Source organism: Ammodytes marinus (genome assembly GCF_949987685.1).
Source record: "Ammodytes marinus genome assembly, chromosome: 4".
Classification (NCBI taxonomy): domain Eukaryota; kingdom Metazoa; phylum Chordata; class Actinopteri; order Uranoscopiformes; family Ammodytidae; genus Ammodytes; species Ammodytes marinus.
In genome coordinates, this window is record NC_137233.1 from 27,097,978 (window position 1) to 27,112,145 (window position 14,168).

The 14,168-nt window shown below is 40.4% G+C and overlaps 2 protein-coding genes across 2 annotated transcripts; one reads left to right on the forward strand and one right to left on the reverse strand.

The window, feature by feature from the left end:
• Positions 1-337: 337 nt before the first annotated feature.
• On the forward strand, positions 338-2,507 carry msx1a (muscle segment homeobox 1a). The gene is made up of 2 exons (XM_080026864.1): positions 338-936; positions 1,174-2,507. Exons 1-2 carry the CDS (start codon positions 471-473, stop codon positions 1,584-1,586), a joined length of 879 nt encoding a protein of 292 aa, XP_079882990.1. The 5' UTR covers positions 338-470; the 3' UTR covers positions 1,587-2,507.
• A 7,261-nt stretch (positions 2,508-9,768) lies between these two features.
• On the reverse strand, positions 9,769-13,767 carry LOC307248860 (cytokine-like protein 1). The gene is made up of 4 exons (XM_080025392.1): positions 13,535-13,767; positions 13,380-13,424; positions 10,757-10,903; positions 9,769-10,640 (listed from the first exon to the last, which is right to left on the reverse strand). Exons 1-4 carry the CDS (start codon positions 13,670-13,672, stop codon positions 10,539-10,541), a joined length of 432 nt encoding a protein of 143 aa, XP_079881518.1. The 5' UTR covers positions 13,673-13,767; the 3' UTR covers positions 9,769-10,538.
• Between the last annotated feature and the right edge of the window lie 401 nt (positions 13,768-14,168).

Sequence of the window (14,168 nt, forward strand, 5' to 3'; positions counted from 1 at the left end):
CTGATTAAAAAAGATCAATTTCAGGGATATGTGAAATCAGGATCCATTCAAAGTTTGATGTGTTCATGCAAATCTAAAGTTGGTTGTAAAAAAAAGGAAAAAAACTATTATTATCCTTCCCACTCTGTTTTGATTTCTCTCTCTCTCTCTCTCTCTCTCTCTCTCTCTCTCTCTCTCTCTCTCTCTCTCTCTCTCTCTCTCTCTCTCTCTCTCTCTCTCTCTCTCGGGGACTCTCACACAGGGACCAGCCCATCTCGCCGCTGATTGGCCGCCTCTCTCTCCACGCCTGCCTTATTATAGCCTCTGCACTCCAATCTGGTCACATAAACATGAGGATACCGTCACCTTAGGGCGCACCGCAGTGACTTTTTGTGCAACTTACTTCCACTGTCCATATAGTTTACCCTACGAGAGTCGACGAGCCTGCCGCCTGCCGCCTGCCTCACCCACACCGTGCCAATCGGACCTGTATGGCCCCATCGATCGCAATGTCAGCTTTGACCGCTGCTTTGAAAACTGAAGATCTCTCTAGTCCCCGCTCGGTTCTCGTGGGCAGAGGCGACATGCAGCAGACCAGCCTGAGCCCCGCCTCGGAGGACACCACCACCACCGCGAAGCCAAAAGTCGCTATTTTGCCCTTTAGCGTGGAGGCGCTGATGGCTGATAGGAAACCCATCAGCAGAGAGGTATCCCGGTCCCCCGATGACACGTCTGTGCCCGGGACGTCCCACCACGCGCTGGGGAAAGGCGCAAGGATGCACGGTGGCGCTTTCGGTAGTCTGGATAACTCGGTTCCTGCTTTAGCCATGAGCTCCTCGTTTACAGTGGGCGACATCATGAACATGCCAGACGACGTGTTGATTAAACCCGAGAGCCCGGACAGTAACGACAGGACTTCGTGGATACAGAGTCCTCGCTTTTCTCCCACGCCTCCACGTAAGTTTTGAGTGTCCATTCATACAGCTATATTCTAGAAAGTAATCATGGCTATGGTGAATTATGTGTAGTAGGCTATGTCCCTAGTTTTAAATGTGTTTACCTTAGTGTGGAATATAATTTATTTCATAGTCGAGGTGTTCTATTAGACTATCCAATGCATTGTTCCTGTGTGGATTTTGACATTACGCATTGAAATCCAAGATTTTAAAACTAAAGCGTGTCGTCCTCTTATAGGAAGGTTGAGTCCTCCTGCGTGTCCACTGCGAAAACACAAGACGAACCGAAAGCCCCGGACGCCCTTCACCACGTCCCAGCTGCTGGCCCTGGAGAGGAAGTTCAGGCAGAAGCAGTACCTTTCCATCGCCGAGCGCGCGGAGTTCTCCAGTTCGCTCAACCTGACGGAGACCCAGGTCAAAATCTGGTTTCAGAACCGGAGGGCCAAAGCCAAGCGGCTGCAGGAGGCAGAACTCGAAAAACTGAAAATGGCAGCCAAGCCCATGTTGCCCCCGGCGTTCGGGATTTCCTTTCCTCTCGGTGCGCACCCGTCCTATCATGGCTCGCACCCGTTCCAGAGGCACTCGCTGCCGGTCTCCCCCATGGGACTGTACGCCGCTCACGTCGGATACAGTATGTACCACCTCGCTTGACAAGGACAACACGGGACGAGGGGCACGTGCAGTTGGGACACACAAGGGGAGGAGAAGGGGGTGCTTTTAAGACGACTTTCTGGGGGCCCCGAGCGAAAGTTGGGAACCTTCGGACAGGTGACATAACACTAAATAAAGAGCAATCCTGGTGGTGAGCTCACTGTCACATCTTGTCACTCACCTCCAAAGAGACCCCCACCCCCGTATGAGGACCTTGAAGTTTATCCACTTCTCTTGACCTCGCCAGTAAGTTCACACACTGCAAAAAAAATCCAACTGTATTGGTCATTTCATGTCGAGTCTTGTTGTTTTTGTCAATGGGCTAATATTGCCATCAAGAACATTTTGATAGTAGAAATGTGAGTAAGACTAAATGACTGTGAGATGGACATGTTTGCTGGGCGGAGGTGGAAAACAATGTATAGGCTTCCTGCAGGCCTATACTTTATAATGAACGAGTATGGACATTATAGGCTATATGTGCCACAGTGTGTCAGAGATAGCCCAGTCCGGCACCGTGATGTAAAAGGGCTTTTAAATCGGCCTCTTAAATCAGAGACTGTGGCGCAGCTTGACACACAGCACCAAGACACTTAAAACTGGGCCTCTATCGCATCTATGGCCCGCCATCACACTGAGGAAACCGTACTTTTGCCCCTTTTTATAATTTTATTGTTTTGCATTCCAATCAATGCGCTAACTAAAGTGGGTTACTGAATCCAGTTTCAATGAAAGCTCTTTGTGAATTTGGAGAACCACAGCATTTGCTTTTATAACAGCACTGTCTGTTGTTGGAATGATTCCCTTCGGAAGGGATGTGTGTACTGTAAAATAATGTATATTTGAAGAATATCCTCATTTATATTATGAATATATTTGTGACATAACTTAACAATAAATTGTTTATTCTTTTTCATGAAAGAGTTGTTCGTTTTGACTGACACTTGCATGGGTCACCAGAAATGTGATTATTTCCCAGTCCTTTTGAGAAGGAAAAAATATAACTTATATTCGTCCTTGTAGTATTTAGGTTGAACTTAATCATTTACAATTATTTGTTATAGTATTTATTTAGGATAAGGATAACGTTGTGAATAATGTAAGTTATTGCACTATGGGAAATAAGCAGACGGGAATATCTATTATAGCAAGCCTGTAAAATGTAATTAACAAAAATAGAAAACAGGAGTATTGATCAGCTTGAGGGTGAGCACGACCTAAATAGTTTGATTTAAAGAAATCTTCATTGACACTTCTGCAGACACAGTATAGACTAAATAATGTCCACATTTCTTAAATTATTCGCCTGGTATTTGATATTCTGTTCCAGATTTTAGGTATACCCTATACAGCCTCGCAGTGCTGCTGGTGTGCACTGTGATTCCTAACTTGTCACATGTTATTTGCAGGAATGTATTGCTACAGCTGTTGCCTATTGAAACATCTAACCTAGATTTTGTTGGCGCCAGAAGAGTTTAGGGGGTGGAGAAGAAGACAAGGGTGTGTGCCGGGGAGGGGGGGGGGCACACACAACAACCAGTTGTGCTGACTTCAAAACACACCGATAAATACGAGATTGGTTCTGGGCTAAATGGCTTGTAAACAACCCACAACTGAGTGTCATTATGGGGTGTTTAGGGCGTAAAATGAGTCAGATGACACCCCATTATAGGAGAAGAAGACAGCATGTTAGGGCTCGGATCTGAAACACGTATTACCTTACTGGTGAGCACGTTAAGAATTATATATTTAATATCCTTCTTGGGAAACACTGCCGTCATTTTTCTGCCATCGGGGAGAAGACTTCCAACTTGAACTTTAACTGGAGAGGAGGGGGGGGTGGATTTACAGGCCACTCCACAGCCGTTTTAAAGGCTTTCTCTAGAGTTCCCTGTCATTCAGGCAGGGGTTAAATTGGAGCAAAATAATTGCTGTAATGAGCAAAGGCAAATTGCCGCAGACGGAGGCCGGCTCCAGCGAGGCTGTAGCTCCAGGCAAGGCGGAACTTTTATCATTCCTAAAATGTCAACTGGGGACTGGGACGGGCAACACTTCTTTGCTGCTGCATGCTCTCTGCGCTGACAAGCTGCTGTCCCAAACATGGACGCACACACTCAAACATATTTGGATAAACAACATACTACTTCCCAAGCATTTATTTCTTTAATATCACTACCATTGTTTTCCTCCAATACAATTCATATGCATTTTATTTTTTTATTTTATTTAGGCTACTTGGTGTGTTCTTAACTCTGACAGTCGCCGCTTCGTTGTATCCACAAGGAATGAATTAATAGTACAGGACAATAAGTTGAAATCACGCGGATGAACGCTCCGTGTGAAAAGAAGAGAAACTTGACACAAAAGAACCAAAGGGGGATCCGTCTATTCTCTCGGCTCTTTTTCATTCTTTTGTCCCGTCGCTCTCCATCTTGCCGGGAGCCAAAAGAGAAAAACAAAACTCACTAGTTTATGTCATCCAAAAGATCACAGGAGGCTGTTTGACTCCATGGTAAAACCCCCTTGATCCCCCCCCCAAAAGAAAAGAAGATGGCTTATTGGAAGGCGCCCATACGGCTCAGATAAATGATTGTTAAAAGGAGATGAGTCAGTGGATGTTTAATAGACCTTTAACCTTTGTTCAGTGTTTTTTCCCAACACGTACAGAGGATATAGACTACGTTTTGGGGACTTTATATAAGCTGAATTAAAACATGTTATTGGAGAAGGTTTCGTCAGGCAATGTAAAGCGGAGATGATAAATGTGAATGTGTGTTTGGGCTTTTATTGCAAAAATATTTAACCAGGCGTGAATGACAAATATTGTCCTACGATGTCTGTTTTTTTATTATTATTGTTATTTTAACCTATTCAAATTGGTGTTTGCTTCCTTTTTGATTAGCTCTGGATTTAAATCTAGGCTACCCAAATATATATTTACCAATATACTATAATACATCATTTAACCTGTAAATTACCCATTCATGTATGAAGCTTTCCTCTATTATTTAATACACTCTACATAGGCCTATTTAAAAAAGAAAAGAATGCACGCTATACATTGGAAATGTATTAAGCATCAATGTGTTCTGTGTGTTGTCGACAAACGTTTTATTTTTATTAGTATGTAAATATAGGCTATAACATATATTGGTCTGAAGGTTATGAGTTGGTGAGTTTAATCAATAGGCTGCCATTTTTTTTCCAAAAATATCAAAGTGTACAGAAAAACGCATGGAACTTAAACAAAAAATAGGCCAACATACATAGCCTATAATTATTATCAAAAGGGCTTTATTCATCTACACACAAATAAATCAATACGTCCAGAATATCAACTTAAAAGCGGGAGGAAAATGTGACCTTATAGGCATACTCTAAAACAAATCCATAACATATTGTAGTTACTTTCTCTGTGCCTTTCAGATGCCACACCACCACCTTCTGTTCAGAGCCGGAGTAACATAACATTGGTATCTGAACTATTGAACGTTTAAATGACTAAAACTATAGGCCTAAGTCAGTCACCAAGGTATAGGCTATTTATAAAGGACCTAACTATCGTAACTGATAAATACTACTTTCCTTTTAAAGCATATCCCTATTAGGATGATATTACTTTGGGTAGGGCAACTTCTTGTCTTTTGGCTATTTTCAACCTTTTCAAAAAGATGTGCACATGATCTCTTGCAATAAAATTGTTAAAAAAAATAGAGAAAATACACACAAACTCTGTCGGGAAATACTTCACAACACTGGGCCTTTGGACAAGGTGAGGATGCTGCGGCTTCTGATGGTAGCCTATAGCCCACTTTACGTTATGACATTTTCTTATAAGGGCAAAAAAAAGCTTAAGCCTACTCATCCGATTTTGTTTTGTATCTGTTTTCTGAGTTCTAACAGATGTTGATAGTATATTTCAAACCCCATTTCAAATACAAATCAGCTCCTTGAATTAGGCCTAATTGATTATGATTTTCTAATTTAATTGGCTAGAACGCGCAGCAACGTCCCTCCACCGCCAAGAAGCTATACACGATATGGATGGAGTCCTTGAGCCAGCGCTGTGAAAACTATTAATGATGCAGCAAGAATGTTATAAATCAATGTTCAGTTATCGCAGCAGACATAACCGTCATCACCAGCTTCTTGCGGCTGCCGACGCCAAAGAGAGTTCAGTAAAAGCAGTCAGCTGTAAAAATCCAGATGTTCTCAAGTAGGGAATTTAAAAGAAATATAGGCTATATATTTTTTTACAAAAAAAAAAAAATGCAAACAGCTCTCAACGTGTGGACAACAAACATATAACCGATTTGGACTTTTTAGTTCCAGGATGCAATGGGCCCAACAGACTAATATTCAATAACATGGATATCATAAGAATGCATTCAATAATAGGCTACAAATTGTTTTTACCATTTGTTACGGGATTTATTTTTTTTGTTTAACCCTGATCTGTGAGTCATTCTTCTGCACTGGTGATAGAGCTGATCCCTACAAGCAGAGGCCATATTTTAAACGCATCCAATAAAACAGACTTGAGTTCTTCATGTTGTACATATACAGCCCGTTGTGTCCACTAGAGGGCGGCATTGTCCTTTTTTTTGTCAATATGTCTTGGGTTGACCTGTGCTCATCACCAGACTTTGGCCACGTGCAATGCAGGCTGAACTTATCAAACACACTCTTGTTTACCAATCAGTGTAGTTAGCTGTCTTCAGCTTGGTGATAAGTCTTTATTTAGTAGCTGAAGTCCAGTGGGCTGTGCACTTCGAATACATTTATTATTTTAATTTAATAAAATATATTTTTCTAATAAAGTCCATGTGATATTGTCTCTCGTTGGATGTACACATTAGTTTTGTGTTGTTTAAACACAAACCATTTAAGTTCAGTGAATTTCTTAGATGCACCAGTGAGTTCAAAGCATTATGAGACTATTTAATATGCGAGTTGAATGATCATTTTAGTGATGGCATGTTAATTTGGCTATAGTTAAATTGGGGTTACGCTATATTTCCTCAGTGTCTGTTGTTAGGAAATAACACACATATAAAAATTAATTAAATATAGCCTTCAATTTCTCATGTTGATCAGAAGTAATTTCTTTCAGTTGGCTTAAAGCTGGGGTGGAAGATTTGGGGAGAAAATGACAGTTGGGATAGAGATTCGAATTCAAATACCTCAACCGCTCCACTTGTTCTCTTTGGTCCCTCTCCTATGGTCCCTCCCTGACATGCTCTCTACACCAACAACGTCGTGCCAAAGTAAATGGACAGTCCCAACAGCCAATAAGAACAGAGAATCGGAGCCTCACTCTGATTGGTCAAAGTGTACAGCTCATGTTAACTTTGACCAATCAGAAATCATATACCCCTGCTTTAATTCATAAACATTGTGTTACTGCAATATCAATTTATTAAATTAGATCACCTTAACTTGTTTGCTTTCAACTAACCAACTAACTAACACAATTTTGTGGAACCTGTTGACAAAATAAAGGTAATGTTTACATTTTTTGAGTGTATTTCTTTTATGAACAATCACTTTCATGTGTGAATAAAAATGGAACAACTGTGTGTTTATAAAGGTAGTCTACGTTAACTGTGGACAGGAGGGGAAGCTTTGGTCTAGCGTGAGAGTTTTGAACTGGCTTCAACAGGCTGAAACACACCGACGCACAGCCAAAGTTTACTGAGCATCGTAATGGTAACGGTTGTGAGAGAGTTGTGCCAATCCAGTATTGGAAAATGAATAGGGAAACGTTTTCTTATGTGGACTAATGAGGCAACTTTTCTTTTAAGATGCCATAAAAGCGCTAAATGTGATGGAAAATTGCCTCCGAGGACCCCATAAAGAAAAGTGCATCTCAAAGTGCATCAGCCAGCCTTTAATGTAGGAATAGGTTTCTGATCCGTCTTTTATAGGGGTAATTTATTTCAACAAAGCAGAGAATGTTTACTGTCACCCTTCGGCTAAGAAGTTGTTGTTGTTTTTAATTATCGTTTATCGCGCAGCATTTAGCATTTTTGGTGCAGTGTCACAGAACATTAAAATAGTCCAATTACCTGGCCGCCTGCGGTTTAAATGTTTCGTTCTCGTTTGGCCTTAATGATAGAAAATAGCGTGGATTCTGTGGCGCTTTCTAATGATGATCAACAAGCGCAGCAATTAAGCACCATTCCCCGCAGTGTCGGCTGAGCTTGTAACGAGCCACATGCTGCTAACATTCTCACTTTTTGGAGGGTTCGTTAGTTATCCCTGATTGTTCAGATTCAGGAGTGGGTTCTTGGCAAAGAAAAAAAAAACATGGTTATTGCAACACGGGCCACGCATGAATTAAACTGCAGGCTGCTAGATGATTATAGGATGATGGCATGTTGTAAGATTAGAATAAAAATCTTCTGCACAGGACTGATAAGATCTGGATCAGTGTTTAAAAAATTATCACATAACATCTGTACGTTGTGACATAATTTTGAAGTGTTAAACCTCTAGTTAAATAGTTCTGCACCATTATCACAAGTTTGAACATCTTTGTGAATCTATGTGTCCTTGCTTTAGTACGAACTAATGTTAACTGATTAAACAGTTTAAAAAAAAAAAAATTCTACTGTTACTCTTCCTCGGGTCTAATCAGGAACAATAAATAATTTGGACCCTTTCAACATAATGGCTGCATATTTAAGCACTGCATCTTTGTTATCAAATTGAATCTAGAAATACAGGTAACACTTTGCAATAAGGTACACAAAAAAAGAGTAGTTACCCTTTAAAAAAAAGGTAAACTAACCTTTTTAAAAGGTAAACTAACCTTTTTAAAAGGGTAACTACTCTTTTTTTGTGTACCTTATTGTAAAGTGTTACCGAAATACAAAATGTTAATGGTTACTGTCAATGAATCACAAAGGGGGAGGGAGAGAGAGAGAGCTTTGAACATCTCTCTCTCTCTCTCTCTCTCTGTCAGTAGCACCTTTACACAGAGTAAACAAAGTCAGAAGCAAAAACCAACCTCCTCTAATGTGTCAATCAGCGCCACCTTGTGACAGATCAAGGCACTCACAAATGTCACAGCTGACGGTTGCCCCAACACCCTGAGAAAACTGAAAGCATTTCAAATGTGCTCATGCCGGCAGTTTTTTAGCTCCTTACGTCTAGCACATGTGTGTCAAGCTGACAGAGGATGTCATCATGTATGGTATCAGCCATTACATGCCATCAATGAAGCCTGATGCAAACATACGTCAAATGTAAAGCATCCCATTTCCCCACTGAAGGTATGTGTGTCATGCAAAAACTGTCAACAACATTGGCAGCATATGGCATAATAGCAATACAAAAGAATAAGTTATGTCTCACTATATGGGACACATGGTTCTGCAAACATGCATGCTGGGATTTATTTGGGGTGAATGCGTTTTTGATGTTACAATCAATCATATCAAGAAGATAGGAAATATTTTAACATGATGAAAAGCTGTCTGAAGGTTCCTCGGGAAGACGGTTTCTATCACAAGTTAATTTAAGTTTTAACAAGTACGGTACTTGTCATGCAGGTCAATGTGCCTGTAAACAACACAAATCTACCTTTCTGTATGCACTTCATGGTCTGGCCAACAGAGGACAGCGCAGGCCAATAGTTAAATCAGACAGGCATACTTTGCCATATCGAAAAAGTCAGCACACCGTTATCAAAGTAATGGCAACTGGGCCAATATTTGTCCAAAAAGTTCTAATCGTAGGGAAAATATTGAAAACAAAATACTATTTTTTATTTTATTTTATTGTGTTAGCAAATTGTTCACTGTATTTTGTTAGCTGAATATACAGTAAGGGAGTGTGGACAAAAGCCACAGTGTTTTACTTGCATCAGTCACATTTTCAGAGAAGAAATCTTATAAAAGAAATGGTTTCTTAATATACAACGGCTGGAGTGTGTTTTAGTCCAACAGTGACAAAAGATTGAAAAAAAAATTCTTCTACCGATATAGAAATATAATCAGTGACTGTTGCGTGCTGAGTGAAACCAAAAATCAGTCAGAGTGAAAATAAGCCTCAGTCAAGTAAAGAAATGTAAAAGAACATCATGCAGAGTCACATACTGGTCTTATTAGTTTGTGTCGTGCTTCCCAGAATGAATTGGCAGACATTTTGAAAAACAACTTGAGACAATAAAACAAGCTGATAGATGACATTTTATTACATGGGAAAGACATATAGATGGTCATTACATTATAACAGGCAAGATTCTGATTCGTCTACGGAACGGCAGTGAGGGCTCTACTATTTCTATATTCAATCTGCCGTGAAGGCCTTGAGCATATATGTCTTGTTCGGCTTCAGTGCAAGCAGCAGCACTGTCGTAACTACGTTGGTATTAAAAAACAAAAGTGAAACATTTTGTGAAAAACATACTTTGTTACAAGAAGTTATCTATGTCTTACATGACACTTTTAACCCATATGCTCAACTCTTCAAATGTTTACAAAATGCTGAGTGTACACACAGTGCTCCTTTAAGACATGTTGGACAGACCGAATGGTTATGACAACACCGAGATATTTCTCTTAATGACACGTGAAGCTTTTGATCAGCCCTGGTTAAGTAAGCCGTCTGCGGTTTCTAGGCCTGGCTCACAAGCATCTCTTATTGGTTTATTATTTCAAGGTTTTTCATCGGCATGGTTGGTATTCAGCAAATTTCCTGTGGAAAGTTCTGCACTCCTTTGCTGGAATGTAGCCACACATGTCCGCTTAAAACATGAGTCTGCAGCGAACACAGAGGGCCTGCAGCAGCTATACGGCATGAAAACAGCGCTGGGTGTTGCTTAAGATGCAGTTGATACAGTGCAGTCGGTGGAGTGTGTTGTACATGCTTCACCTTTTTTGTGTACATATTGCTGACGTGTTCTTTTAAATGTAACAGAGCAATGCTGCGTCTACACACTGTGGCTCATCTCTCCTCTTGCAGTAGCTGAAGCCTGTCCTCTGCATAGTAAGGGCGGATGTGTCCGGTATCGATGGCCTCGCAGTCATCTGTGAAAAACACCAGGTCCTGCCCAACCCCAGAAAAAAACAAGACACAAAGACACTCAAAACATGAAGACAATAATGTGTAAAAAGGTGAAAAACATCACAGGTGTTATGTTTGTTGTTTATTAATGCTCTTACCCGATAGCACATTCTTGTGATGATGGTGTACAAGTTCTGGACTTTGCGTTTGAGCAGTACCATCCTGGGTCGCTCCTTACAGTACTGGTCAGGGTGGTTGAGCACCACATAGAGTAAGTCCCGGAGCTTGGTCGTGACGCAAGAGTTCTAGAGGGGATTCAAAACAACTCTTTTAAAAATGTCCTCTAATTAGCCACTTAACTACTCACAATTATTCCAGTGAATCATTCACAATTACTTATCAGATACTTTGTTTTTGTACCACAGTGTCTGTTGGTCTATCTATCTATCTATCTATCTATCTATCTATCTATCTATCTATCTATCTATCTATCTATCTATCTATCTATCTATCTATCTATCTATCTATCTAATCTCTTATCCATCCATCACCTGATACTTGTGAACAGAATTAATCATGATTGGTTTTGACTCCTCACTGCTTGTTGTATCAACATTTGAGCCTCACCTGTGTGTCCATGTCTAATTATATCTCAAAGGAAATTATACAGAGTTCACTAAACTTTTGCATGCTATAGCCTCTGTATCCCAGGTTTTTGACCCTTGACCTTGTGAAGTCAGAAAGCTCAGTGACATCGTTTTATTTGTGTAAAATAGTTGACCAACATCTTTGTTGTTACCCCTTAATCAATTTTAACTTTTTTTGTATTAACTGTGAACTCATCGTTGCTGTGGGTGTCACTGTACCATCTCATAGCTCACACTGATCGATTGTGTTACTTTCCTGCAATGAGCTCTCCTATTTGATATTTTCACCATTTTCATAAAATCCATTTTTTAGGAACATTTTCTTTCTGGGAAAACCAAACTTTTAGATAAAACCCAGTAGAAATCTTGACTGCAACTATACACATCTAATAATTCTTCATTTTCAAATAGTCCAGGGTTATTCTGAAAAGGTAAATAACTTAATATTCCTCCTAAATCCACCATTAGCCCCCCTGTTGACTGAGTCCCCATACAGTCATATAATTGACTCTGCTTTCACAAAAAAAATATAAAAGTGGTATGTCTTTAATTTACCAGGAACAGCTAAGTACTGGGATGTTTTCCAAACAAAGATTTTTTGAAAAGCAGTATTTGGTTGTATGAAATAAAATAAAATGTGAAAAACTGGCTGTGCAAAAATATGGGTACCCTTGTGGTTTTGTTGATTTTAATGCCTGTAACAGCATGTAAAACTGATGAATTTAAACACAAAGTTGGTTGGATTATGTTGTTAAGCCTTGAACCTCATAGAAATGTCTGTTTAATCATGAGAAAATGTATTTTATGTGCCTAAATGCAAGTTGCACTTCTCTTTGACTCTCTGCTGAAGTGAGACAGAATGGGATCATCAAAACAGCTCCCAAAAGATCTGAAAAACAAAGATTGTTCATTGTCATGGTTTAGGGGAAGGCTACAAGAAGCTTTCCCAAAGGTTTCAATTGTCAATTTCGACTGTAGGGAACGTTGTCAGGAAATGGAAGGACACAGGCACAGTGGCAGTTAAACCCAGGCATGGAAGACCAAGAAAAAAACAGGAGCGGCATAGGTGGAGGATTGTGAGAATGGTTGCACACAACCCACAGATCACCTCCAAAGACCTGCAAGAACATCTGGCTGCAGATTGTGTATCTGTACATCGTTCAACAATTCAGCGCAATTTGCACCAAAACATCTGCTTTTTATAAAGACCAAAAAACTTAATTTTTGTCTCATCAGTCCAAAGCATTTTCTTCCAATATGAATCTGGCTTGTCTAAATGAGCTTTTGCATACTCCATGCAACTGTATCTGTGGCGTGGGCGCAGAAAGGGCTTCCTTCTCATCACCTGGCCATACAGATGTTTTGGTGCAAATTGCACTGATTTGTTGAACCATGTACAGATACACAATCTGCAGCCAGATGTTCTTGCAGGTCTTTGGAGGTGATCTTTGGGTTGTGTGCAACCATTCTCACAATCCGCCGCATATGCCGCTCTTGTACTTTTCTTGGTCTGCTAGACCTGGGTTTAACTGCAACTGTGCCTGTGTCCTTCCATTCCCTGACAACGTTCCTTACAGTAGAAATTGACAATTGAAACCTTTGGGAAAGCTTCTTGTAGCCTTCCCCTAAACCATGATAATGAATAATCTTTGTTTTTAAGATCTTTTGGGAGCAGTTTTGATGATCCCATTCTGTCTCACTTCAGCAGAGAGTCAAAGAGAAGTGCAACTTGCATTTAGGCACCTAAAATACATTTTCTCATGATTAAACAGACATTTCTATGAGGTTCAAGGCTTAACAACATAATCCAACCAACTTTGTGTTTAAATTCATCAGTTTTACATGCTGTTACAGGCATTAAAATCAACAAAACCACAAGGGTACCCATATTTTTGCACAGCCAGTTTTTCACATTTTATTTTATTTCATACAACCAAATACTGCTTTTCAAAAAATCTTTGTTTGGAAAACATCCCAGTACTTAGCTGTTCCTGGTAAATTAAAGACATACCACTTTTATATTTTTTTTGTGAAAGCAGAGTCAATTATAATGCCGGCTGAGAGGGGTTCCCAAACTTTTTCATATGATTGTATATAGCCTATCACATACACAACCCCTTCGTTTTGAACTTACATGCACATCGATGAAGATCGTAGGCAGAACCTCCGCACACGTTTTCTGCAAGCCAACACACATCAGTATTAGAAAAGGCTATACATCACCCGAAGCAGCAGCAGCACCAGTCTGAAGTCGCTATAACACACAACCTTGTCTGCAGGGTGACTTACCGTGCGATGGTAGGTGTGTATTTTATCCAGCAGAGCCATGATTTCTTTGCTCAGGCCAAGCGATCTGGAATAGCAGGTCGGAGGCGCACACTCCGACAGCCACACGAAGCTGAAGAAACACAGTAGTCCCAGCCTCATTTCGGATTCAATACTGACGCTGCTCGGGGACTAGGCTACTTCCAGCTGCAGGGACCGTCAACTGGCTTTCAAATAGTAGCGAGGAGGGCGTGCAGCAGTTTTTAAAAGGATGGAGTGCGTGTGAGAAGTAGAAGGAGAAAAAAAACGATGGGTGACGTAAGCGCAGCAAGGCTGAGCAAAATATTTTGGGGTCCGCTGTGTTTTGGAGAACAAGCACTCTGTTCATTGCAAGCCACATGCCAGGAATGTCCGAGCGTCATCTGCTGATAACACACAACCAAATACTTTTGTCAAAGTTAACAAAGTGTGTGGCTTCGGGCGATTTCTTATAACCAGAATAGTAATTACAGATATGCATTATTCATTATTGATGGTTGCGATTTAGTCGACCACTGCTCATGTAAAACCCAAGAGATCATAGAGATCAAGAGGCAATAGTTTCCAGCAACATAGAAATGTTTATTATACACCACAGAAATTTAGCAACTTGCAGTGG

Bases quoted from the DNA above. Each gene is read 5' to 3' on its own strand.
- msx1a (XM_080026864.1), top strand. From the start codon at position 471: ATGGCCCCATCGATCGCAATGTCAGCTTTGACCGCTGCTTTGAAAACT. The intron at 937-1,173 runs GTAAGTTTTGAG...GTCCTCTTATAG, and splicing joins CTTTTCTCCCACGCCTCCAC to GAAGGTTGAGTCCTCCTGCG.
- LOC307248860 (XM_080025392.1), bottom strand. From the start codon at position 13,672: ATGAGGCTGGGACTACTGTGTTTCTTCAGCTTCGTGTGGCTGTCGGAG. The intron at 13,425-13,534 runs GTAAGTCACCCT...GTTGGCTTGCAG, and splicing joins TACACACCTACCATCGCACG to AAAACGTGTGCGGAGGTTCT. The intron at 10,641-10,756 runs GTAAGAGCATTA...GGGGTTGGGCAG, and splicing joins TCACAAGAATGTGCTATCGG to GACCTGGTGTTTTTCACAGA.